This window comes from Gossypium raimondii, chromosome 11, assembly GCF_025698545.1.
Source record: "Gossypium raimondii isolate GPD5lz chromosome 11, ASM2569854v1, whole genome shotgun sequence".
Classification (NCBI taxonomy): Eukaryota; Viridiplantae; Streptophyta; class Magnoliopsida; order Malvales; family Malvaceae; genus Gossypium; species Gossypium raimondii.
The window spans coordinates 52,698,091-52,722,735 of record NC_068575.1 but is presented as its reverse complement, the minus strand read 5'-3'; the positions used below and the strand labels follow the sequence as shown (position 1 = coordinate 52,722,735).

The window sequence follows — 24,645 nt, the reverse complement described above, 5'->3', positions numbered from 1 at the left end:
TTTTATTAACCATATGTTTAGTTAGTTGTTCACATAATATTATAAAATTAATAACAATTTAAATACTACATTCAACATTTCTAAAATACAAATATTATAAAAAACATAAACAAATATCACGTTTACAAAGTAGAAACTATACAATTATGTGTTGAGTAAATTAACTATACTCACTACACGTAATATTTAATGTGTTTCGACCCAACAGATTAATTTACATTGAACTTACAAAAGCATTCTCATAAAGGTATTAAATCTCCTTTTCTTCTCAACTTTTTAATTTTAAAGCTTAAGCTGTACTTTCTAGTTTTAGAGGCATTACGTGGTCAGTAGAGCTGTTTATGGGCCGGCCCGGCCCGAAATATGGGCCTGAAATTTTGCTCAGGCCTGACTCGGAAAAAAAGTAAGCCCGAGCTCGGCCCGGCCCGGCCTGATTTTTAATAAACACAAAAAAATATTTTAAAAATAAAAATAAAAATATTTTTAAAGTATTTTAAAATTAAAAAATAAAAATAAAAAATATATATTTATTATATTCGGGCCGGGCCGGGCCGGGCTGGGCCAAAAAAGTTGAGCCCGAGCCCGGCCCATTTTTTAAACGGGCCTCATTTTTTTGCCCAAGCCCATATTTTGGGCCTATATTTTTACCCGAACCCTCCCATATTTCTGGCGGGCCGTCAGACCGGGCCGGGCCGCCCGGCCCATGGACAGGTCTAGTGGTTAGTGGTCACCAAGAAAATTATCTTAGAATTATATTAGATCAATGTATTTTAAAATTATCTTAAAAAACAATCTTAAGCACATGGCATCTTCTCTTAAAATTTATTTTTAATAAAAATATTTGTCCGAAAATTTAAATTTTTTAAATAATACATAAATACCTTTGCTTAATAAATCCCGTTAAAATTTAGAAGTTAATTACGGTAGAATCTTAATAAAAGAAAAAGGGGAGAATTTGCATTTAATTAGATGTAGCAAAGAAAACTACAAATAAACCCAAACATAGCACAAATCCTGATCTAAAACATTACTTCTTTTGGTTGTAAAATACTAAAAATTACCCGCTATTTAAAGCCATAAGCACACCACTTTGCGAAGCTAGAAATGCCGTCCATGTCTCTCTTTTTAACCAATCAATCCTCGCCTCCATAATTACTTCACCTCCCTTCCTTTCTCCAATTCTAACCTTCTTTGGCGATAGGCTACGATTCCTTCTTCTTTAACTACTCTCTATTTCACAACTCCATTGATTAATCGCTGCGTGTTCTTCTATTTGTAAGTAATCTTACTTCTTTAGTTTCGCTGTCATTTTATCGTTTCCTTTGAAATCTTGTTAATTCTAGGGCTTTCTTTCTTTCTTCCTTTTCTAAAGGAAAAAAATAAAGAAATTAATCTTTTGATCGACTATTTGACTATGTTATATATTCTTTGATTTCCGTGTGGCATTGTTTAGAAGTTTATGATTTCGCTGATTTTACTGTTGTTAGTTTATATTCGTCAATGTTTGACCTGCATCGGTTGTTATATGGTTATTTGTTTATGTATTTATTTACTTGGAATTCATTTAGTTGCTGAATTTTTGTTTGCCGATGCTCATGCTAGGGTTTTGTTGATTGTTTGATTTTTATTGTTTTGTTTATGTGTTTTTACAGATTTTAATCTGAAGAAATCTTAGCGCCTCTTTTACAACAATGGAGCGCAAGACTATTGAACTAGATCAGGGATGGGATTATATGCATAAGGGGATCAAAAAGCTAAGGAGGATTTTGGAAGGACTTCCGGAGCCTCCGTTTACCTCAGAAGAATATATGATGCTTTACACGTACCCCTCATTACTTAGCTTCAGTTTTGCTGATTTCTTTTGAGCCGTTAGTTATTATTTTTAGTTGTCTGTTTTATTTTGGTTCTCATCATCATTCTTTTATTGGACTATCACAGTACCATATACAACATGTGTACCCAAAAGCCGCCTTATGATTATTCTCAGCAGCTCTATGATAAGTACCGAGAGGCATTTGAAGAGTATATTACTTCAACGGTAAGGAAGTTGGTATTATCTCACCATCAGTAGGTAGCCAACTAATGGTTTGGTTTAGATAAATAAGTGTTGTGCATAAAACTTGGTTTCATTTGGAGGCTTTTTTTTCTAGTATGATTTTGAGGATGTTTATGTATATATCCCCTCTTGTGAAATCTTACTGAAATTCTCATATGTTTTCTTTTTTTCATGACAAAGATCTTTACCCAATGTAATTTACAATGCCTATTCCAGGGGATGAAACTGATGCCATGTTTCATTTATTTTGTTTAAGCGTCTATGTACCAAGAACTTCGGTTGTATTCGTTTGATGTTTAAAGATCATAGTTCTAGTTTGCTTTGTTCGTTGTTTTATAAGCTCTATGGTTTTATTGTCTATTACTTTTGTAAATTCTTCTTTTACTAGTCTTCTCCTGTATAGAAACCCCCCATTGAAGCTATTTATGCATCCATTTACCTTTTTGTTGTGAATGTGCTTTTTGTCTCAAATTTCCTCTCGTTCTTTGGGATCAGGTTTTGCCGTCTTTAAGAGAGAAGCATGATGAGTTCATGCTGAGGGAACTTGTTAAAAGATGGGGGAACCATAAAGTAATGGTCAGGTGGCTATCACGCTTCTTCCATTACCTTGATCGCTACTTCATTGCTAGGAGATCACTCCCTGCACTTAATGAAGTTGGTCTGACCTGCTTCCGCGATCTGGTTTGTGATTAATTCTTCTGGTATCACCTATATCTGATTATGATTTACTGAGCTGGGTTTTCAGAGTTTGCGCTGCCAATTACTTCAAAGATCCTTTTAAACAATTGTTTACAATCTGTATTATTAATTTCAGGTATATCAGGAAGTGTGTGCCAAAGTCAAAGATGCTGTAATTGCCCTTGTAAGTTCACATTATTGCTTCTTAGTTGATTGTATATTTAGGTCGCATTTTCAATAAAAAGTTAAGGGGAATAGTTACTTCATATCAGATTGATAAAGAACGTGAGGGAGATCAGATAGACCGTGCGTTATTGAAGAATGTGTTAGACATTTTTGTTGAGATTGGCATGGGACAAATGGATCGTTATGAAAATGATTTTGAAGAAGATTTGCTTCAAGATACTAGTGCTTACTATTCACGGAAGGCATCGAGCTGGATTGAGGAAGATTCTTGTCCGGAGTACATGTTGAAGGCAAGTGCTTAAGTTTTCCTGCTTTTGTTTTTTTATAGGTTTTAAGTTTTTTACTCTGATTAATTGAGATGGTTCTAATTGTTTTATTTACTTTAATGTTAATTGCAGTCTGAAGAATGCCTGAGAAAGGAGAGGGAGAGAGTGTCTCATTACCTGCATTCAAGCAGTGAGACAAAATTGTTAGAGGTGAGTTAAATGGCTGGAATAGGTTAATGAAGAGCCTTTTTTCTGTGAGCTTAATTTTGGCTTGAAGGTGATTTTCTTTTTCTTAGTTAATTTCGTTAATTCTCTGCTCAAAGACAGTCACTCAGATGAATAGTATTTGATGAATGAAAGTAATCACTTAGATGTAACAATAGAAGCTGCGTGAATTCTCTTTGAGCGGAAAGATCTGGTTGTTGTTTTATATGTTTCCTTCTAGCTACCTAGGCATTGAGATTGCATGTTTTTGACGTATGAATTGACATGGAATTATGTGATAAGAATTAACAATAAGTTCTTATAAAGATAGTTCTATAATTCCTAGAGCATTCTATTTATTAGTGTTTGTTCTTTATCTAGAAAGTGCAACATGAGTTGTTGGTCACATATGCAAATCGGCTACTTGAAAAGGAGCATTCAGGATGCAGGGCCTTGCTTAGAGATGACAAGGTATTGTTCAATCTTTTTCTTTTCTAGCAATGCTTACTCTTCTTGCTATTAGCTCCAACAAATGTATGTGTTAGATATTAACTTGGCCTTCTTTACACTCTGTAGGTGGAGGATCTTTCTAGGATGTACAGGCTTTATTGTAAAATACCTCGAGGCTTGGAGCCCGTTGCTAATGTATTCAAGCAGGTCTGAATATTTTGTTTTCTCTGTTCTGCAAACCAATTGATCTTCTTTCTCATGTCCCTAAAACCTAAACCTAAAGCACTTCCTTTTTGCAGCATGTCACTGCTGAGGGTACAGCCTTGGTTCAACAGGCAGAAGATGCCGTGAGTAACTATGTTAATTTTGTTGTTGTCCTATGATAGCAAGTATGATTGCTGGATGGTAGATATGGTTTTTTTTTTTTTTCTTTGCTAAACTAAGTCATGAAGATTCTTCTTGGATAGCAATTTATTAAGGGGGTGGAGTATTTTCCTTAAACTAACAGAATGGGTGCAAAGTAGTATTTAAGCATTTCAAGCTGGCAAGGTTCTTATTTATCATCATTATTGTTGTGCTTGTTCAATTCTCCTAACTGTTAAGTTTGATATGCCTTTGATGCACCATCTACTTTAGACTATGATTTTCCCAACCCTTGATGGAATAGATGATAATCTGCATAATTTAATTGTTTCTTATATTAACCTTCTGGTTCTAAGTGCTGATATTCACTCATTTACACAGGCTTCAAATGCTCCGGGTGTGCAGGAACAGGTAAACATCCCAACTTTTACAGCTATGGATTCTCTTGAAATCACTATGGATGTTGATTATCTTCTACTCATCAGGTCCTTATAAGGAAAATAATCAAGCTGCACGACAAGTATATGGCATATGTGACCGACTGTTTTCAAAACCATACTCTCTTCCACAAGGTTTGTGTTCTAATACCTAAATTTTTAATAAGGATCGTGTTCAATGATTTCATCTAAAACATACTTTGTTGAAATGTTCAATAGGCTTTGAAGGAGGCTTTTGAGGTATTCTGCAACAAAACTGTTACTGGCAGTTCAAGTGCAGAGCTTTTGGCAACTTTCTGTGATAATATCCTCAAGAAGGGTGGAAGTGAGAAATTAAGTGATGAAGCCATTGAAGAAACACTTGAGAAGGTGCCTTTTCCATCATTTGATGTAAATTTATGGTGATCTCATCTGTAATTTATTCTGAACTGTACGTTGGTTCCTGCAGGTAGTTAAGCTGCTTGCCTATATTAGTGACAAGGACCTCTTTGCTGAATTTTACAGGTGAGTCTACTTTCCTTTTTGGTAATTAAGTTTCACATTTGCTTGTTAAAAATTTTATCATAATGGCATGGTTTTACGTGATAAAGTTTTTTTACCTAAACTTTATTGTGTGCAAACATTGACAGGAAGAAGCTTGCTCGTCGACTGCTTTTTGACCGCAGTGCTAATGACGATCATGAAAGGAGCATTCTTACCAAGCTAAAGCAGCAATGTGGTGGTCAGTTCACCTCAAAGATGGAGGGCATGGTGAGTCGGCCTGTGTTTTTAGCCCAGTTTGTTTGTCTACACCAGTTGTGGTTTTTAATTGTGGTTTACCTCCCTAATAGGTCACAGATCTGACATTGGCAAGGGAAAACCAAGCCAGCTTTGAGGACTATCTTAGGAGTAACTCAGCTGCACATCCTGGGATTGATTTGACAGTTACTGTTCTCACAACAGGATTCTGGCCAAGTTATAAATCATTTGACCTCAATCTCCCTGCCGAGATGGTAATGATTGAAGATGATATTCCTTGATGATGGGACTAACTTTATTTTTCCACGGTGTGTTTAGAACTGTTATTTATATTTAATATCATTGTTTCAGGTCAAGTGTGTGGAAGTTTTCAAAGGGTTCTATGAAACAAAAACAAAACACAGAAAGCTTACATGGATATACTCACTGGGAACTTGTCAGATTAATGGCAAGTTTGATCAGAAAAGTATTGAACTGATTGTTTCAACTTATCAGGTGAAGAGAATCTCTGAACCATGAACTTTGCATTTAACTGTGATTTCTCATGGATTTTTGTTCATCTCTTGCTAAGTTTTGGTGTTCAACTTTAATTGTGGAATCTAATTTCCAAGTTGGCTATGTAAACAGGCTGCTGTCCTGCTGCTTTTTAATTCATCTGATCGGCTGAGCTATTCGGAGATCATGGCTCAGTTGAATTTGAACCATGATGACTTGGTCAGATTACTACATTCACTGTCATGTGCCAAGTATAAGATTCTAAGTAAAGAGCCAAACACAAAAACCATCTCCCAGAGCGACTACTTTGAGTTCAACTCTAAGTTTACCGACAAGTTGAGGAGAATTAAGGTCTGGGACAGTTTTAGCGCTGTCTTTTTTCTAATGTTGTTTTCACTTTTAGTAGTATGTATCTATTGGGATGAGAAAGATTTGAACTTCGTGAATCTATCTTTGTGCTAGGTTCCTCTCCCTCCAGTGGATGAAAGGAAGAAAGTAGTTGAAGATGTTGATAAAGATAGGCGTTATGCTATTGATGCTGCAATTGTACGCATAATGAAGAGTAGGAAGGTTTTGGGCCACCAACATTTGGTTTCAGAGTGTGTGGAGCAGCTGAGTCGCATGTTCAAGGTATATGCTAGCCCCTTTCTTTGTCTAGTTTAAGACCTATTTAGATGCCGTTTTTTGTTTACATAACTGACATGCAAGCACAACACATGCCGTGTGAGAATAGTCTTTTTAGAAACTCAGAAGACTACACTATCCTAGTAGGGTGAGAAAAATGAACTGAACTTAAAAGCACAATTATCATGTCCACTTTTATTGGAGTTAAAAAAAAAAAATCCACAAGTGAGATTAGGAAGATGTCTTGTGTGCATTTATGATACTAAAAAGTAAAAACCATCCAGAAAAGGTTTTTAACTCCACTTGTGGAAATTTTGACCTCCATTCCTACTCCTAACTTAAAATAGTAATAAAATATTTCTTAAATCTTGTGCTATATAATTAATATGATGTGGTGGTAATGTCTTTGCAGCCTGATATTAAAGCCATAAAGAAACGAATCGAAGATCTCATCACACGAGACTACCTGGAGAGAGACAAGGAGAATCCAAACACCTTCCGATACTTGGCCTGACATTGGTTTGGTAAATGTTGGTTGTTATAGGGAGATGGATTCAAAATCATTTTGGTTTTTTTGCCTCTTTTCTAATTAGAGTAATGTAAAGTTCATGGAAGTTCTTAATTTGGCCTATTAAAATTGAACTGTTATTTCATTGCACCTCTTTTCTTCCTCGGTTACCAACAATTATTACAAACAAGGCGAGAGTTGAATAATACTTTATTATAGCTTTGCTTTTTCTGGGTAAAGACTTTCAGACGATGAAAGAGCTTTTAACTTTCAACCAAGGTACAAACAAGGATACGATAGGAAACCAAAGGCAGATGTGCTTAGTTCGATTGGAGGATATGCCCCGTCAACAACAGTCCATCAAATGTTTTCAAGGCTAAAATTATTTAAAATTCATAACCAAGATCGACTCCAACTTTATTGATTTAAGACTTGTGAATAAATGTGTTGTTATATACATAGGAATAACGACAAATTATGAAATAGCGGCGGACTACCAACAATTTTCGATGCTAGGTCAATCCGTCGCCAGCTTCGCAACCACCCCAAATTATTTAAGCCTGAAATCAAAGGATATCCATATAATTAGCTAAACAAAAACTAGATATTAATTGTGGAAACATAAACTGCTAGATTCAACAAGGATATGTGCCGATCCTCATCAACTAACTGGCAACTCACATATTCAATAATTAAAGGACTCCCATGATGCATAAAATAAGTCAACCATGTGTTAATACATGGTTAAAGGCTGAGCTTCCTAGAATATGAACATACAAACTAGGAACATGATGCCCAATTGCTCATGCCTCCTAAAACTGAATCGCTGACTTATTGACACAATGTCCATGGTAAATGCCTAAATGTAGATCAGATACTGCTCGAACTTGATAATGTAGCACTTGCAAACAGTCCTAAAAGGAAGGCCAACTATTTGCAGATGGTACAAACTCTGATAACAATTACTTGCAATGGGCTTTCTTAGTCCACTATGTTGAGGGTTAGTTACAATTATTCGCCGCCTCCTAAGTTCAACTACATTTTTTGCAAGACATTTAGAAGAGAGGAGAATCGCAATTCAATAAAAGAACAAAATTGACCACCGAGAGTTTTTACCTATCAGCATTAAGATGCCGAACTTGGAGATGATAGAACCAATGGTCTCTCCCACAAACAAAAGCACTTGCCATTTTCCAGAATGAGAATCATTTAGAGATATGTTTATGGTACAAGTATATATGCTGCAAAAGAAGTAATAATAGTTAGAAGCAATGGTACGTCAGAGCAGAAAGAACTCCAAAATACCAACCTTTTAAGGGAAAAAAGGAATTAAAGAATTTCTGCAAATTTGTCTGGACTTCTACCACAGTAACTTCGCACCAACTCATTTTTCTTATATTCTTTCAACTCATCTTCGTGAGTCATAGGTATATACTGTGACAGGTACAGGTATTACTGCAGCTGACCTGGACAAATACAAATGAAGGAAGGTGAAACTGAAAGAAATCTAAAAATTAAAATGGAGAAGGGCATCGAAGGGAAAGAAAATCGACTTAAATGTGGCAATTTTGATTTTTAAAGTAGGACATGTCTAAGAGTAGCAAACCTGAAACTGTCAGCTACAGTCTGCTTCTTAGTGCTTGAACTGAGAAAACAGCAGTCCCTGTGGCAAAAGAGCAAGCACATGCTGCTTTTTGTCGCAGTATTTTCCTTAAGAGGCTCCAAACTAAAATAGAATCAAAAATTTAATAACTCAGGTGAACAAAAACAGCCTCCGGGGAATGATGATGCCAAAACAATAGCAAACTCCACTTTTTCAATTTTACCAATCTGCCTCTATCTATGGATGTCTTCTCTATCCTTATACAAAACTATTTCTTCAGCCGCAATACTCTTGAAGTATAATCACCTATTTATACAACTTGAAACATCTTGCATATAAACCTTATGAGTCCCATGCCCTTAATGCTGTCCTGAGAAAGAAATTAACTGAGCTTCTTCCATGACAGAAAGCAGTTGAAGCTTGCGAAAGAATATACTAAAAATCCAACTTATCTTGTATTGCACTTATCTACCTGTCAGTGTAAGAAAGCAGGCACTTGCCAGTTTTCTAATGTAAGTGTTGAGGATTGCCACGAGAAGAGCTGGTCACCTCTTCTCCTTTTTCTACTCTAGGACTTCATACCCAAGGATAAACCATCAAAATGAAATTTCCCTCCTAGTATAAAACCATCCTTACCAACCAGATTTTTTCCCTTAATGGTTAAGGGCTTCCATTGCCACTCGTACCAAACGAAGCACTCCCTCCACTTCTTGGAAGTTATAATCAAGAGCCTTCTTCACGAAAGTTATAGCTTCCCCACTTTCGGCCCCTCCTGAACTAAAATTGGCAGCTGCAAAAGTACTTCGTGATTTCCTTGAAGCTTCCATTGCATGATTTACATCCTGCGCCTGCGAATCATCACATTTGGTTTTAGCAATGATAGATCTCTAAACTTAAATAAGATATGCAAGCCATGGAGCAAAAAATGACATTTGATGCAGAACAGTAAGAGAGAGTGGGAAAACAGACAGTCCATCGGCAAGACTACAAAAGTTTTCGTGCTTGAAAGCACAAAACTGCTAGGGCAGACACTTTTTTTTTTTTTTTGGGGGGGGCAGCGGAGGGGAGAGGGGTCTATAATGCTTTCATTCTCATACCATGTAAAAAAACAATCAAAATTCTATACAACCAGAACTAAACTTACAAAGTTGAGCAACCGCACAAAGTTAGGGCGGTTTCGAGCAGAAATAACATGATTTCCAGCAACCTGGGGAGAGCTAACACCTTTGGGAAAAGCAACTTTGCCTGCTGTTGTAGGATGATTCAAATTATCAACATCAGAGGCAGAGGAAGAAGGAGACTCACCTAATTTCAAAACAAAAACCAATATTAACTTCACCAGTTTGCCTCGATCAACGCAGTATTAATGTTATTTATAAAGAAATTCAAAGTCCATAAAGGAATACATGAAATAAAAAGATGATAAAGGGGCTGGAGAGACTGATGAGTAAGCTTGAAGATATCTATTTATACGCATGCATACCAACAAAGCCCTTCCTAAACTTAGGTTGAATGCCAATTTGAAGAAACTAGCAAATCATGTCAAATACCAACTACAATATTGATGATTTACAAACTCAAGCTCTCCCAAACCAGAGAAACAGAATAACAAATATCTGTCTGAACCTAAAACAACCCAAAAACAACAAAATGAAACCAGAAAAACATTCTGTCCAAAGATTTTCAGATTTTGATATCAAAAAACAAATTCACTGCATATAAGCAAAAAGAGACGCACTGTAAGCAAGTAAACTAATCATATGCTACACATACCAGGAGGAACCATTTGCAAAGCTGTCTGCAGCTCGCGCCGGTCCCTACTTGCATTGGCATGGGAGGAATAGATTACTCTCATATAGGCCACCTCCATACACTTGTAGGCCAAAGAGGCAGCAGCCATGTCCTTTAGTCTCTCATACTCATGGGCACAAAACCTGAATATTAGTTGGTAAAAACATATTCAAGAGCCACAAAAGTGGAATCTTCCCAAAACAAAGTGCAATAACAGAAGATTTCCATGTAGCAGGAATTTTTTCAATTAATTAAAGATCAAACTTGAACAATGATGTGTGGCAACACAGGTGTAGGAAGGAAGAAAAACACCAACTAGATCACCTAACATTTAACTTACTCGCAGAGTTTTGCGGTGCTACTGTACATTTGCATGGACTGAATCATATCGCCATGTTTGTTACTCTCACTGTTGCAAGATTCTAGTAGTGAAGCACTATGAAGAAACTTCAGTGCTGCCTGGAAGTAAAGTGCTGTGCTCTCCACATTTGATCCAGAATTCTGAGGAAGTTTTAGAAGTTAAAAGAAGAGGCTTGCTAGAGGCTAGAATAATACAGAAATGCAACATAAAGTTAGTAAGGAAAACCTTGAGACGATCAGCCAGATGCTTTAAATCTTTAGCCTCCTTCAAAGCATTGGTAGCTGCCTGACTTGAGGAATCCTTTCTCATTGGACTTGGGGCATCAACATCCCTGATCCTACATCCACCTGATGTATTTCTTGAACTATTGTGTTGAGTCCCATTTTGATGATCAGCCTTCTTTACTTGCTTTTGTACCTTCAGTGCATCATCAGCTTGTGGTCTGTCAGCTCTGTTTCCCTTTTGGGACCCAGAAACTGGGCGGGGGCGACCAGTCAGCATCTCATTTTGAGTTCCTCCTGCAGGCAGCAATGATAACGTGTTCCCTCTCCCAGAAGCAATTTCTGCACGATCATATTTTTCAGTGTGGAACCTCTTTGTATATCCTTCACTATTGCTTTCCTGCAGAAGATTCTGCTTCATAGTTGACATTAAATCTTGACCTCCAGAGGCATCTGGTTTAGCATCTGACTGACCAACACTTGAATTATTCTCTCTTTTACTACTCTCACCTGACAACTTTCTAAGAGCTTCCTTATCATCATCAAGTCTATTCACACTTTCATTGGACTTGACTCCAGGCAACTCCTGAAATTTATTTCTACCATCCATAGATTTTACTTCACAGGAAGGAGCACAATCTGGCTGTTCATCAGCAGAACCAGATTTAAAATTATGATTCCTGTCCTTTGACCGTGACAACCCCTTGCCAGATTTTCTTGGATAAGAGACATTGGGATTGCCACGATTGTCATTCTGACTTTCGTCATTATGGCGTTCATCCATTATTATTGATTTACCAGCACATTGGACCTCTTGACCTAAATAATCAACACTAGCATTAATAAACTCGCCTTTTCTGATATCATGAGAAGATTCAATTGGTGCCTTAGCTTTACTGACACCGAATTGATCAACATCCTTATCCTGAATATCAAGTACAGAGGACTCAAGGTACCCTTGTTGAACTGCAGCAGAAGGTTTTTTCTTCCTTATTGTCCCTGACCTCTCACTCCCACCATTATCTTCACCATCTGAGCGTCTTCTAGGACTACCTGCAACAAAAAGACAAGCATTGCGAGACTCATCTTTCCCTGCAACATTCATCTTTGTCAAAGGAAGTTTATCAGGATTAGCAATTCTCATAGGAGAAGAAGAAACTGATTCTACTGGTGAGCCTTTGGTCTCATGGAAGCCAGGTTTTGATTTATGTGAGCCAGAAACTTTAGATGAGCTTGAGGTAGCTGCTAAAGAAGGTTCAGCAGATCCAAAATCTCTTTTTAATGAGTCCATACCATCTAACCTCTGTTGGGACAGAGAGATATCTAGATCTTGCCCACTTTGGCGATTCTTTGTGTGTCTACCCTTTTTCTCCAGTGTACCACTGCTTTTACTTGCAGAGGAATCCTTCCCTCCAGACTTGGATGCCCTGGCCTTCTTTTCCCTCCTGTAGTCATTCTCGCAGAACTCTTCCTTCACAAATACTCTGTTTTCCTGGAGGTGATTACCCATACTCTGGAAGGAGTCTGTATACAATTGACTATTAATACAATCATCAACTTCCCTCTTTCTTGAAACTGCCCCACCATCACAATTTGCCAGATCCAGTGATCCATCAGTTAAGGGAACCCCAACTTTGGTCTTTGGTCTTTTACCAGAGACCTGTTGCCTGTCCTTATCTGACTTTGAGTCCTTACAAGAAGATCCTTCGCTGTTTTTAGGTTGATCCTTTCCTACTGATGTATTAGGCAAACCATTACTTGTGCTCTTACCAGCATGCTCAAACATCCAATCTTCATCGGCAAGACGAGAACTTTCAACCTTAATTTTCTTGGAGGCCCTTAAAGAATCTTGCTCAGTGGTCCTTTTGCCTTTCATGTTTGAAGTTCTAGCATCACCTATTTACATGTTTTATAGAAGCAATACATCACATAATTTAGAAAAATAAAATAAAATTACAATAAATATCAGTTTAAAAAGAATACCTCCATCAGAACTATGTTCCACCAATTTATGCTTCTCTTTCGACTTATTTTTGTGTTTCTTGACAGGCAAGTCACATTTACTTGGATGTTGTAAACCAGATTCACCTACCACAGGAGATTGAATCACACCATTCAGGCTTCCAGACTGGATTGAGGACTGCATGTTCTTCTTCATAGGAGTTGGCCCATCTTTATCCGTGGCATTTGATATTTCTTTTAAACTGTATTTCTTCCTTCCAGCAGGTGGCATGACATGTGAACCAAAACTTTGTTGGTTTTGTTCAGGTTGCAAAGCATTGGCAGAGGGTAATCTAGACATAATATTGCCAGAATTACTTTGCAGATTAGTTCGACTCTCTACAGCAGGAACATTATACAATGCGAAAACAGCTTTTGTAGTTTTATCCTCATCAACATTGCAGCGGTTCATTGCAGGCCTAAACATTTACAAGAGAAACAATATTACAGATTGGAAGGAGGGAGAAGAGATATACTTCCACAACCTGTCACAAGGGTTTAAATATCAACAACCATAGTCTCATGTTCAGTCCAATACACTTTTAACAATTTATATGTATGAAAAAACTTCAAAGTCAGAATCATTAATTACAGATTTAGAAGGGATGATGATAAAGAACTTACAGCCAGTCAAGCATGCTGCATAACCACTTCTCAGGTAAGTCAGCAGGATTTATGTTTATTGGAAGAAGACGCCACTTCTGGCACTTATCACAGCGAACCCAATTTTCAATTATCAATGTAGGAGCTGCAGTTGCAAGGGAAGTTCCAGCAACACTCGCATTGGCAGAGTTGGATGCACCATCCACAGTTGTTCTAGTATATGATTTGGTTGCCAATAAATACTCAGTTTTCTTCCCACTTAGTCTATCATTGTGTGCACTGTTAATTGATGATGTGTTTTTTTCAGTCTCATGAGCTTCCTTCAGCTGATCTTCAGAATGAATTTCCAATGAGCTTGTTCGGTTCTCTTCCTGTTCAGATTCTCCAATATCACCAAGAATATCTCTATCCCTATCTTCAGCCTTTTGAAACGGCCTTTCTAATTTTTTGTTTCCCGAATCTCTTTTGTTTGTATAATTGTTCAAGTTAACAGTCTGCTTATGTTTAATAATCGAAGAAGACTCAACCCTCGAGCTTTCTTTTTGCACCTCTGTAGTTAGACTGCCATGACCCTGACTGCCTGTTGGTTTTCTTTTTCCACCAGAAGAGGTATGCTCCTTGGTGGGAGATAACTTCATATTATCTTGCTCATGCGATGTAGCTCCCAGGCAGATCTTCTGCTTAGGAGGATCCACCAATTCGCTATTTAGAGCTTTGCCACCTTTTACAGTATTAGAGTCGGCTTTGACAGAATCACAAGTTTTGTCTGCTTTATCATACCCATCTTTCCTAGCATAGCCTGAAATATCATCTAGAACACTTGTCTTTTGTTCCTCCAAAACCTTTCGAGCTGAACCAGCCCTTGGATTCTCCCACTCAATCTCTTGGGTAAGTATTGGCCCTGGTGAATCCTCCATAGCAACATCATGGACACCTTTTTTTCTTGTCATGCCCTTACTTTTTACCTTGTCAACAGAAGAATATGAATTAGATAAGAGAGGAAGCTTCAGTGTTTTTGAAACAAGCTCCTCGCAAGCCAATGTGTCAACAATATCAACTTCCTTCTTCAACATAAGACCATTCTTAATCCTTGTTTCCCTGCTACTGCTACTCTTCCTTTCTACTGGAAAATCTTTTTTCTCCACTGACTTTGCTTTATTGTCAACAAAGAATGTTCCATCATCCTTTCCAGCATCTGATTTATTCTCTTCTGGAATCTTTTTCTTTACAATCAAGTTAAGTAGATGATCAGGGAGAGGTGATAGCAGTGTGTCCCCAGGTACAGGAAAGGAAGTCATAGACTGCTCAAAGCATCCAGGGGGAAAAAGTATTCAGATCACTACATGCAGATGTAAGAAGATACAAGAAAGAAACATTCTTTTTATGAGCAGAATAACATAATAGTAAATGAAGGATTTACCTGAAGAATACCGGTTGGAGATTCAAATATTATCTGATCTTGAATCTGCCGATACATCCCTTCACTTTCTGAGGGGCTCTCCTCTAAGGAGGAAGATGGTGAAATATCAAGGCCAAGACCACTGTATATTGCAGCACTCTTTTGTGTCAAGTTATCTGAACCCACTTTGATTCGCACCTTCAATGTCTTCAGGTCTGGCAGATTGGCAGCTTTATTGCTTGCAAAATCGCACTTAGAGGCAAGCTCATCATCATGAGTGGATGTTAAGCTGACCTCTTGTTGAATCGAATCATTCACAGACGATGCCTTCAAAGCAGGGAGGGTTACAAAATTTGAAAGAGGTGGTCCAGGCCTAAGTGACTCAGAACCACTTACCCGATATGCTGAGTTATGACGGCCATCCTATATAACAAAACAAACAAAGGGCTCACGTTACTTGGACTTCTCAAAGAAACCAAAATCCTGTGAAAGATTTCACCTGATATGAAATGGAATAGATATCCAAGGCAGTAGAAGAGAAAAACGAGAAAAATTCTACCTCCAATGACATATTGTTTAGGGACCTAGGTGCATCAGAACTCTGAACTTTGGGCGGACTCTTCGGATGAGGCCAACTAGGAGAACGTGTATAAGTCGGTAAGAATGATCCATACCCACCAAACTTTGCTCCTGTGGATATGTCAGGAATCACAAAATCATCAATTTCAAACTATGAACTCAAATTTATGGTGACTGTTGACATCATAAGTATCGATGATTCTCTTCTCTCTTTTTTCACCTACCCAGATTCTCTGCAGAAACTCCACCTTCAAAATCCTTTTGAAAATGTCCAAGAACATGTTGAATTTTCTCATCCTTCAAAACATTCAAGGAACCACATATCACTTAAAAGATTAGAACTGGAAAGCGACTAAGAACAAGCATAAGACAAGCAATAAGACATTGGAAAACTTCTACATATTGCACCCTTAGCAGCTAACCCTGTGGAAGCAGTAATAACACACCAAGACTCTATAAGCTAATTAATGCGCTTGAATCTTACTCTCCTGACTTCCGATTAAGAAACCCCCAGCATTACAGCCAAGATTACCATAATTAAGCATCACCTACCTTACATGGAAACAATTTATGAACAATGCCTTCTCAGTAAACAGGTGTCCAACTCGCATCCAACAACTCAAAAAACCCAAAACCCATTCAACACCACACCAGGGGAAAAAAAGCTTCATTTATGACAGTGCTAGATGCGTTACAAAAGATGTTCTCTTCACCTAAATAAACCTATAAAAACTAAGTTCTCTAGATAGCTCCATCACAAACCAAACATAATTTGCAGCACTAGAATTAAACGTGTAAACACACTAAACTACCAATACATATCTTGTATTTCTATAATAAACATAATTAAACAGTAAATACATTTAAATTGAAGTCACAACATCCAACATTGCAATTAGTCAACGTAAAAATCATAGCTTTGGATCTAAAAAACCGACAAAAAAACAAGCTAACACTATGTAATTTAACATTACTTAAAATCAAAAAAGCTAAGCAGTTAAGAGAAATAAGAAGTGTCAAAATCCCTTACTATGTAAGAGAGAGAAGATAGATCATTTTCCGCATCATAATCATCGTAATTGTTACTATAAGAGCAAGCCTCTCCTTCTTCAAGCTCAGCCTCTTCCATTTCTCTTTCACCAAACCCTAACCCTAGCCCCTTCCTCGCATCGTTAGACAACCTAACGAAATTATTCAACAAAAAAGAAAAGTAAACCTCACAGGAATTATCAAGTTCTCAACACGTAATTATCTATTATTCGAAGCCCAAAAGGTTCTCCGACCCATTTTTTACAAGCTACCTAAAACCCACCAAAGGCAAAGGTGGTTTTTTTCCCTAATTTCGATCAAAAACGGAACCTGGATCACGAATCTGAACGCCTAAACAAAAATTTAAAACAGTTTCATATAAACAAAAAATAAAATAAAGCGATTCAAAACACACGATCTCTCTAAATTCTATTGTTTTTTAGGGCTTTTACTTTTATTGTTTTGCTGCGATCTCTCTAGCTGGAATCGGTTAGCTCAGAGGGAAAGAGAAATGAAGAAAGAGAGAAGACAAAGAGAGAGGGACTCCCTCTGGTTTTGGTGTACAGAGCAGCCGCGTTTTTTTCGTTTTTTATTTTTTCTGGCTTAACTTCTCTAGACATCCTCAAACTATGTTCTAAATTTTAAATTGGTCCATACTCCATAAATTTCAATATATTTTAACCGAATCTTCAAAGTATTACTATGGTTCCAATCATGTAATTCCATTTGTTGAATTTATAATTTAGTAAACTTTTTTAAGTACGCTTCCCATTTTATTTGAATTAATAATTAAATCAAGACAATTGAAATGCTTTAAATTTTTAAAATCAATAATTTGAGAATGATTAGTTCTAATTTTCTTAAGCAAAGAAACGGCATTGTAAATACTAAATAGAGCTATGTCACAAGTAGTTAAAGAGAAATAGGTTTGTCTTATCAATTTAATTCGGATATCCTTCTTTCTTCACTACATTCGAGTGATATTATTAATGGATGCAAAAATATTTCTTTTTCATTTATTTGATCTGTCTTTTTATTTAAATAAGCCAAGCATTTTTGTCCCAAGACTGATCAACAAATGACGATCATTTAGCGCGTGCAGATCACATTTGTTTCATTATTAAATTCCATAAACAAGGCAAGTTAATTCAGGCATCCAGACAAATATATGTATATGAGGCTATTATTTTGTTTTTCAATGCCTTCCTTTTAAACACATTACCTAAATATTTAAAGAAAAATCTTTTAACTGTTTTATTTTAGCCTTTAGTCTTTAATTATTCTTAATTTTTTTAATTGAGTTTTGTTCTTTAAAAAGAGTCAATTTTTGATAAAATATTGATTAAAATATTACATTTTATTAAGAATTCAATAATTTACGATTTTTAAATAAAAATAATTGATTAAAGTTGATGCTTTTTTTATTTTAAAAGCTAAAGATTTATAAAATAAAGCAAAGAATAGACAGTTGGAAATTTTATAGCAGAACAAGACAAGACAAGACATTTTCTCCAGAAGCGCGTGGGTTTGGATAACTCCTCGGCCGCCCTGCGTGTGAGGTGGCAAAATCCAGCTTGTCCTAACATACTAAATTCGTTTTCTTTTTTTTCTCTTTTTAGTATATGTCTGCAAATTTTCATAATTCATTTTTTTTATTTTTCCTTACGTAGTATGTTGATTTTACTTCCTTTTAGAAAATCTTAAGTTTACTTACCTGGCCCCACTTGTTATATAAATTTATGTGTCTGATGATTTAATTTTTAATTATGTGATCTTTTAATTTTACTAGCATATTTTAATAAAAATTCCACTATCTTATAATCTTACTTAATACTTAAAAATAAAAATAAATAAATAAAATCAAATTTATACTAGATAATATTCCTGTCTTGGAATCATATTTGTAATTTGTTTGTTCCTTTTTTCAGGTTGTAATTTTGTATAAAACGTTCAATTTAGTGAGAATTTTATTTTTCTTAAGAGTAAAATAGAAAGTTAGTAGTGAGTATTTTAAGCCTTGTTTTTTTTTTTTGAAAGCAAATCTAATTAATGACAAAAAAAGATCTGTAACAGCTCTAAAATGATTTCTTGTTACAGTAGTCAACTTTGTTTATTCTTGGATTTTTAGTATTTATTATTTAAACAATGGTTTCTAATATGTACTAATCCAACAGCGATTATTTTTCTTGTTTAAAGTTAGGGTTTCCCTGAAAGGCAAGGCATGCGAAGTTAATTAAGTTATTAATTTCTTTAAGTATTGACAATATTAAAATATACTATATTTTAAATCTTATGTATAACTCAAAAATAATTCTTAACTTTGAAGTCTCGAGCAGGACTAAAGCATTACTTTGAAGGTATATTCTAAAAGAACTCTGTTTTTTCACTTAACACTAAATACAACTTGTCGAAATAGTTTAGTTGACCGAGTTATTTTAATTTGATTTAATTTTAAAATTAAGTGGAGTAAAATAAATTTGTTTAAGGAAAATTTTAAAATATAAACAGACTAAATTAAAATATTGTTCATAATATGATTAAAGTTTAAATTAGATCAACTAGTGGTCAAGGGTTCGATCCTCATCTTGAGTATGGAGCAGCTTTAAAATTCATGGTTAGCATCTACCTCTTAATGGACTTATAGAATGCGGAGGATTTGTTATTGGACCGCTCCAATAGATACATTGAGAAATAAATTTTTAAAAAAAATTAATTTATATTATATAAATTTGAGACCATATATATTTGAAAATTGTTTCAAAGTAAAATAAGAGGAAAAAAATTAGATAATTTAATATAATAAACTTGATTGGGTAATTTACTTGTTTAAAGAACCAAATTTATCATTTTGGGTTTTTTATTATTTTATGATTTAACATTTTAGTATTTTTTAGAATTTTATATAAGTTATATATATTAGAATTTTTACAAAATTTTAAAAAATTAGAAATTCTTTTAGTTAAATTTGTGAATATTATTTTGAATATTTTGTATTTTTTATAAAGATTAATTTAATCTATTTTAAATTTTATTTACATTAATTTATTGTAGAATTTTTTAATTAATTGAATTACTCAAGTTTTAAAATTCAATTATTTAAATTATATATCTAATTATACTTAAACTCGAAAATATATTGAAAAATTAAATAATTCAAGTACTTCAATTTAATTAATTTAAAATTTTAAAATAATCTAGTTAAATAGAGTTTTACTGGCGTCTGAAATTTCAAGAATAAGGGAAAGAAAATAAATGAGAAAAAAGAAGTGATAGACGCTTAAATTAATATAACTCACATCGTGGGTGGATCAAGTGACAATGGTTGTTAGCCTGTTTGGTGTTTTACAATATTCTCTCCTGGAAAATGCTTTGAGTCAATTAGGTCGCCCATTAATTTTCACTTCTACACTACTCCTATGGCATGTTGGATGGGAAAATTAAAATTAAATTAATAATTACTGATAAAAAAATTACGTTGTTATTGGTTAAAATACATGATGCATTAAATAATTTACTTTAATCTTAACAATATTATGCAACTAACTCTTGAAAATAATATATATGATGGAAATATATATAAATGATTAAGCGTGAGTTTGGATGGGCGATGTGGTGCGTTTAGCTTATTTTTTTGTCTCTTGCTGTAGTATTGTTGCCTACAGTATCTAATCTCACCGTCACCACTATTTTTACACTAACCACAAGTAAACCCATCGTTCTTATAAACCTACCCAAAGATTTTGAATGCAAAGGAAAAAAAAAATGATAAGACGGAATTTGTTGTGAAAGAAAAAAAAAAGGAAGGAAATAGTTTTTAGGTTAAAATGTGCAAGAAGTCCATGCAATTTTAAAAATTGAGAATTTAGTCCCTATACTTTTATTTCATGAAATTTAATTTATCTACTTTTGATTTTAAAATTTAAGTTCAACTGTTAACATTATTAAATCCATTTTGTTAAATTCAAATTAATTACAAAGTTATTTTTTTAATTACATGGCTACCAAGTGAGTATTTTTTATTTCAAAATGTCATAACAACAAATTTAACAAAAAAATTAGCAGTGTTAACAATTGGACCTGAATTTTAAAATCTGAAAATAAAAAATTCATGAAATAAAAATATAGGAACTAAATTCTTAATTTTTAAAAACATAGGGACTTCTAGAACATTTTAATCTTTTTTAATACAAGGCTTAAGTTAAGTATAACTCTAATTTTTACGGTGAAAATATTACATGCTTAAGCATGCTTAAATCTACATTCTTCAAGTTGTTGCAAAAGTAAAGATGTAGTAAATGAGTATTTTTAAGGTACCAATACGATTTATTACAAGTAATTTGTATAACTATGATTGGACTCGATTGATACCTTTGCACAAACTAGATTACAATTACAATCAATATATTCATATAATTATGCCCAGAATCATAAATTACATGTTCGAATGATCTGATTGATAATTAAAATATATTCAAACTTAAATTAGAATAAATTTATACAGTAGCGATGAGATTTAAACCATAATAAAATTTGGAGTAAGAAATTACACATGCCCAAACCTACATAGTAGGACTCGAATATAAATACTCATGGGCATGGCCCAACACCTTACACTGTGTTTGGTTCAGTGTAATCTCTAATCATTACGCCCCGATTACGCGCCTATTCCATTACTGATCTATTCCAGCGTTTGGTTCACTGTAATAGGTATTACGCGGCTATTACAACACGGATCTAAGCCCCCAAAATCTCCGCTTTTCTATTCCCTTCCCAAATCTCAGATTCCCTATTACATCCGGCTTCAGTGTCCCAAGTCTCTGTTTTACCCTCCCTCCCTCTCCTTTTTCTGTCCCCATCTTTTCTCTTCTCATTTCCCACTGCTTCATTTTTTCTCTCGGAGCACGTCTGGTTTTTGAATCTTGAGGTATGAATCAACGTTTGGTTAAAATGTTTATGATTTTCTTGTTTAAAGTTTGGTTAAAAGTTACAGAATCCCCATCTTTTTCTGCTACTTCTATTTATTTATTTTTCTTTTTGGTGCTAAATACTCGCTCGAATTATTTTCCGATTTGGAATTAGGGTGTTTTCCGATTATAATCTTTACTATTCTGAAATCTTACTAATGCTATATCGGTTACCCACAATTTGTTTGTAACGAAAAACATGGTTGGTATTTTTTCCAGATTTTCTGTTGGCAGGTCTGCCCATCGACGCTCCAAGAATGCCTTTGTAAGTTTCTTTTCTTCATTTTTTTCCTGTTTCTATTTTTTAGAAGTTTATTTGGGTGGATTCTGTAACTTTCAAATCTGAATATTTGGGTTTTTATTTCCCTTTTGGATTAGTTCATTGATGTTTCATCTGAATGTTTGGGTTGTTTAGTTTCTTGTTCCTTATTGCTTTGATTTGGTAGAAATATCCCTTTTGTTTTATGTGTTGGAATTGGTTGATTTACTTTGGAGATATCATGTCATTATGGTAGAAAGAATTGTCTATAAAAATTATATATTGTTTTGTTTATGGTAATAAAATCAATTTTTCATTCCTTGCTCCAATTCGAACAACTTTTCAAAGAACTTTAGCTCCAATATCCAATGCATTAAAAGTTTTACAGAAGGCGAGTAATGAACTCCGATTCCAAGATCGGTTCATCGGGCATTTCATTTACATGTCGACCTCACCCTATGTTTATTTATTTTATTTGTTTTAGGGTAGCATAGATAGTCAATCTTGGTTTCAGTTGAATATTTTAACTTCAAAAACAGATTTAATGTTGGAATTATTAAATGATTAAATTCAACAAACGAGTATCCTCTTTATTGATTTTTTGTCTCTCAACACTTAATCGATTTCCTTTTATCATTACTGAGTTCTTTCTTCCAACACTTCTTCATCGCAGATCGTCCCGATTTGCACATTCTGAGTTAGTTTTCCATTGGTATTTATGGTTTTGTTTGTATGTTTGTATTGCTCATTACTGACCTTTGTATTGCTCATTACTTGTTTCTCGATGGCACAGTATTTGATATTTAGCTTTGTAACCTTGTAGTCATTAAGGAGGAGTAAAATAACATTTGAATGTTCATTGTCACGTGAAAATTCATTTCTTATGTATTTATATGTACTGTTTTCATTTGAAGCTTTCCACACTTTGGTAGATAAATGAGTCACTTTTAAATGCTTTATGCTATTGTTCATGATTTCTATGCTATACAACTAAATGATGTTTATTTTTACTGATATTCTTTACTGTGTAAATTTTGAATACATTAATTGAGCCCATATACTAATCTTCTTATTAGTATTTATTTTCATGTATAATTTGATGTTTGTTAACTTGGTCGCAGTAGTCTCTGTGTTATTTTAGAGAAATTACTTTTTAAGTTGATCTTTTATCAGCAGAAAAGTTCCCCCTGCTTCTATTTTGATGCTAATTCATTTCTATTTTAAACTAACTGAAGAAAGAGTCATGTTGTAGTTTTGGAAGTCCCACAGTATGGAGTTAAGCAAAAATTCCATTAATGCTCCTTACCTATTTAGTATCTTGAGGATTTCGCTATGGTACTAGATAGTTGATAGGTCATGGATGTTCTCCAATTTACGTCTATGCAATTAGATGTTACTAATAATTTAGCTTTGGTAAGCAAGTTAATGTTACCAATAACGTTTTCTGCTTCCAGTAGGCCTTATTCACTAGTTTATAGATATTTTCTGATTTATCATATATAATAAATTTGTAAAGGTTTCCCTCTCCCTTTTTTTATTTGTTATTGTAACCTAAAAAGAAGGCATTATGATTTACTTAGCCCTTTAACTTTACAAAAAATAAATAAATCATTTTAGCCCTACATTTAATCTTTCACATCTTTTAGTCATTGAATTTGCGTGGTTGGACAAATCATCTCAAAATGGAGGAATAAATAATGTCTATTAACTTTGCTCATATAGTATTTATTTCAAAGAATCCACTTTTAATTAATTGAATTAAAATAATAATAATAAGAAAACAAATTTTTGGTGGGTTTATAATTATAAAAGAGATGCCAATGCTTGACTAAGATGCGAAATAAGACCATTACATTTGTTATTGAACCCATTACGCTTGCTTAATATGAAGATTGATCTCAAATTTGGTAGCAATATGTTATTAATGTTAGTGCCATCAAAAAGCTCTCAAAGTTATTATTTTTAAGTAAGATTTGAAAGTGATGCATAATTGATATCATCAAACCAATCAAATTAAAAATAATATATAATTAATTTATCCAATTGAAAACAATATAAGCTCAAAAAAATTCAAATTACAATCAAATAAAAGATCAAATAATATTTTGTGAAAACAATGATATCGAAGAAGCAAAGAGTCTTTGATACATTTGGAAAATGTATTCATAATTTCCTAGTGTTTGTTTTAGTAAAATGAGTTGAGTCAACGAGAAAACATGCGTTCGTTCGTAAACATCATTTTACTCTTCACTATCATGTTGACGGAAACACATTCGTCAAAAAAAAAGGAAAAACAATCACCTCTCTCTCATTTGCATTCTGAAGCTTTGTACAGATTCTTAAGCTTCTCATTTGCTTGAATCTTTTATTTTCGGTTGCTGAAATAAGAATGAAAACCAAGATACAGTGCTAATATTTACTAAAAATCACAAAAACCTTTTAAGACAAATTATTAAAACTTTTAATACCTTTTTTAGAGGCAGTTTTCTTTGTTGCGTCTCCTTCTTGTTTTTGTTCTTGTTCTCCTGTTTGTTCTATTTCTTCTTTCTTTTTTTGCATTTCTTTAGCCAAGTTTCTATTCTTTTCGTCATGTTTCCTCTGCTCCTTCAAAGCTTCCTATTTCCTTTTCAACTCAGCAACTCGGTTCCTTTCCTTCATACACATATCAAAATATGCACCACAGCCACACTGTGTCTCATCTCATCCAAAGTACTAAAATATTGATTGTAATCAAGGTAAGAAGTCGCCATTACCATCTCCTTTAGGTTTCGACACCTGTTTAATTTCCTAGGGTGGCGTCATTTGCAATTGTTATTTCCTAGGCTGGGAT

The 24,645-nt window shown here is 34.5% G+C and overlaps 2 protein-coding genes across 4 annotated transcripts; one reads left to right on the top strand and one right to left on the bottom strand.

Annotated features, from left to right (window-relative positions):
* The first annotated feature begins 1,052 nt into the window (after window positions 1-1,052).
* Window positions 1,053-7,155, top strand: LOC105803039 (cullin-1). The gene is made up of 20 exons (XM_012634983.2): window positions 1,053-1,275; window positions 1,653-1,822; window positions 1,939-2,038; window positions 2,552-2,737; window positions 2,871-2,918; window positions 3,007-3,210; window positions 3,319-3,396; window positions 3,772-3,861; window positions 3,967-4,047; window positions 4,140-4,187; window positions 4,585-4,614; window positions 4,689-4,775; window positions 4,860-5,009; window positions 5,089-5,144; window positions 5,270-5,390; window positions 5,471-5,632; window positions 5,730-5,873; window positions 6,006-6,224; window positions 6,336-6,503; window positions 6,910-7,155. Exons 2-20 carry the CDS (start codon window positions 1,692-1,694, stop codon window positions 7,009-7,011), a joined length of 2,205 nt encoding a protein of 734 aa, XP_012490437.1. The 5' UTR covers window positions 1,053-1,275; window positions 1,653-1,691; the 3' UTR covers window positions 7,012-7,155.
* A 149-nt stretch (window positions 7,156-7,304) lies between these two features.
* Window positions 7,305-17,194, bottom strand: LOC105803038 (hypothetical protein). 3 transcript variants are annotated; one of them, XM_012634979.2, is made up of 15 exons: window positions 17,045-17,194; window positions 16,594-16,744; window positions 15,788-15,860; window positions 15,544-15,674; window positions 15,006-15,407; window positions 13,607-14,886; window positions 12,965-13,401; window positions 10,986-12,877; window positions 10,740-10,900; window positions 10,382-10,542; window positions 9,753-9,913; window positions 8,612-9,456; window positions 8,315-8,471; window positions 8,122-8,246; window positions 7,305-7,565 (listed from the first exon to the last, which is right to left on the bottom strand). In XM_012634979.2, the coding sequence occupies exons 2-12, from the start codon at window positions 16,690-16,692 to the stop codon at window positions 9,262-9,264; spliced, it is 4,992 nt and encodes a 1,663-aa protein (XP_012490433.1). In that variant the 5' UTR covers window positions 16,693-16,744; window positions 17,045-17,194; the 3' UTR covers window positions 7,305-7,565; window positions 8,122-8,246; window positions 8,315-8,471; window positions 8,612-9,261. The 3 variants fall into 3 exon arrangements, with proteins under 3 accessions (XP_012490433.1, XP_012490434.1, XP_012490436.1); XM_012634980.2 differs by having other exon boundaries at window positions 8,612-8,978; window positions 9,081-9,456; window positions 16,594-17,128; XM_012634982.2 differs by having other exon boundaries at window positions 8,612-8,973; window positions 9,081-9,456; window positions 16,594-17,128.
* Window positions 17,195-24,645: the final 7,451 nt, after the last annotated feature.

Coding starts and splice junctions, on each gene's coding strand:
- LOC105803039 (XM_012634983.2), top strand. CDS start 1,692: ATGGAGCGCAAGACTATTGAACTAGATCAGGGATGGGATTATATGCAT. Junction 5,010..5,088: donor TTGAAGAAACACTTGAGAAG/GTGCCTTTTCCA, acceptor TGGTTCCTGCAG/GTAGTTAAGCTGCTTGCCTA. Junction 5,145..5,269: donor CTCTTTGCTGAATTTTACAG/GTGAGTCTACTT, acceptor AAACATTGACAG/GAAGAAGCTTGCTCGTCGAC.
- LOC105803038 (XM_012634979.2), bottom strand. CDS start 16,692: ATGGAAGAGGCTGAGCTTGAAGAAGGAGAGGCTTGCTCTTATAGTAAC. Junction 15,861..16,593: donor TATCTTCTCTCTCTTACATA/GTAAGGGATTTT, acceptor AATGTTTTGAAG/GATGAGAAAATTCAACATGT. Junction 10,543..10,739: donor AGCACCGCAAAACTCTGCGA/GTAAGTTAAATG, acceptor ACTAATATTCAG/GTTTTGTGCCCATGAGTATG.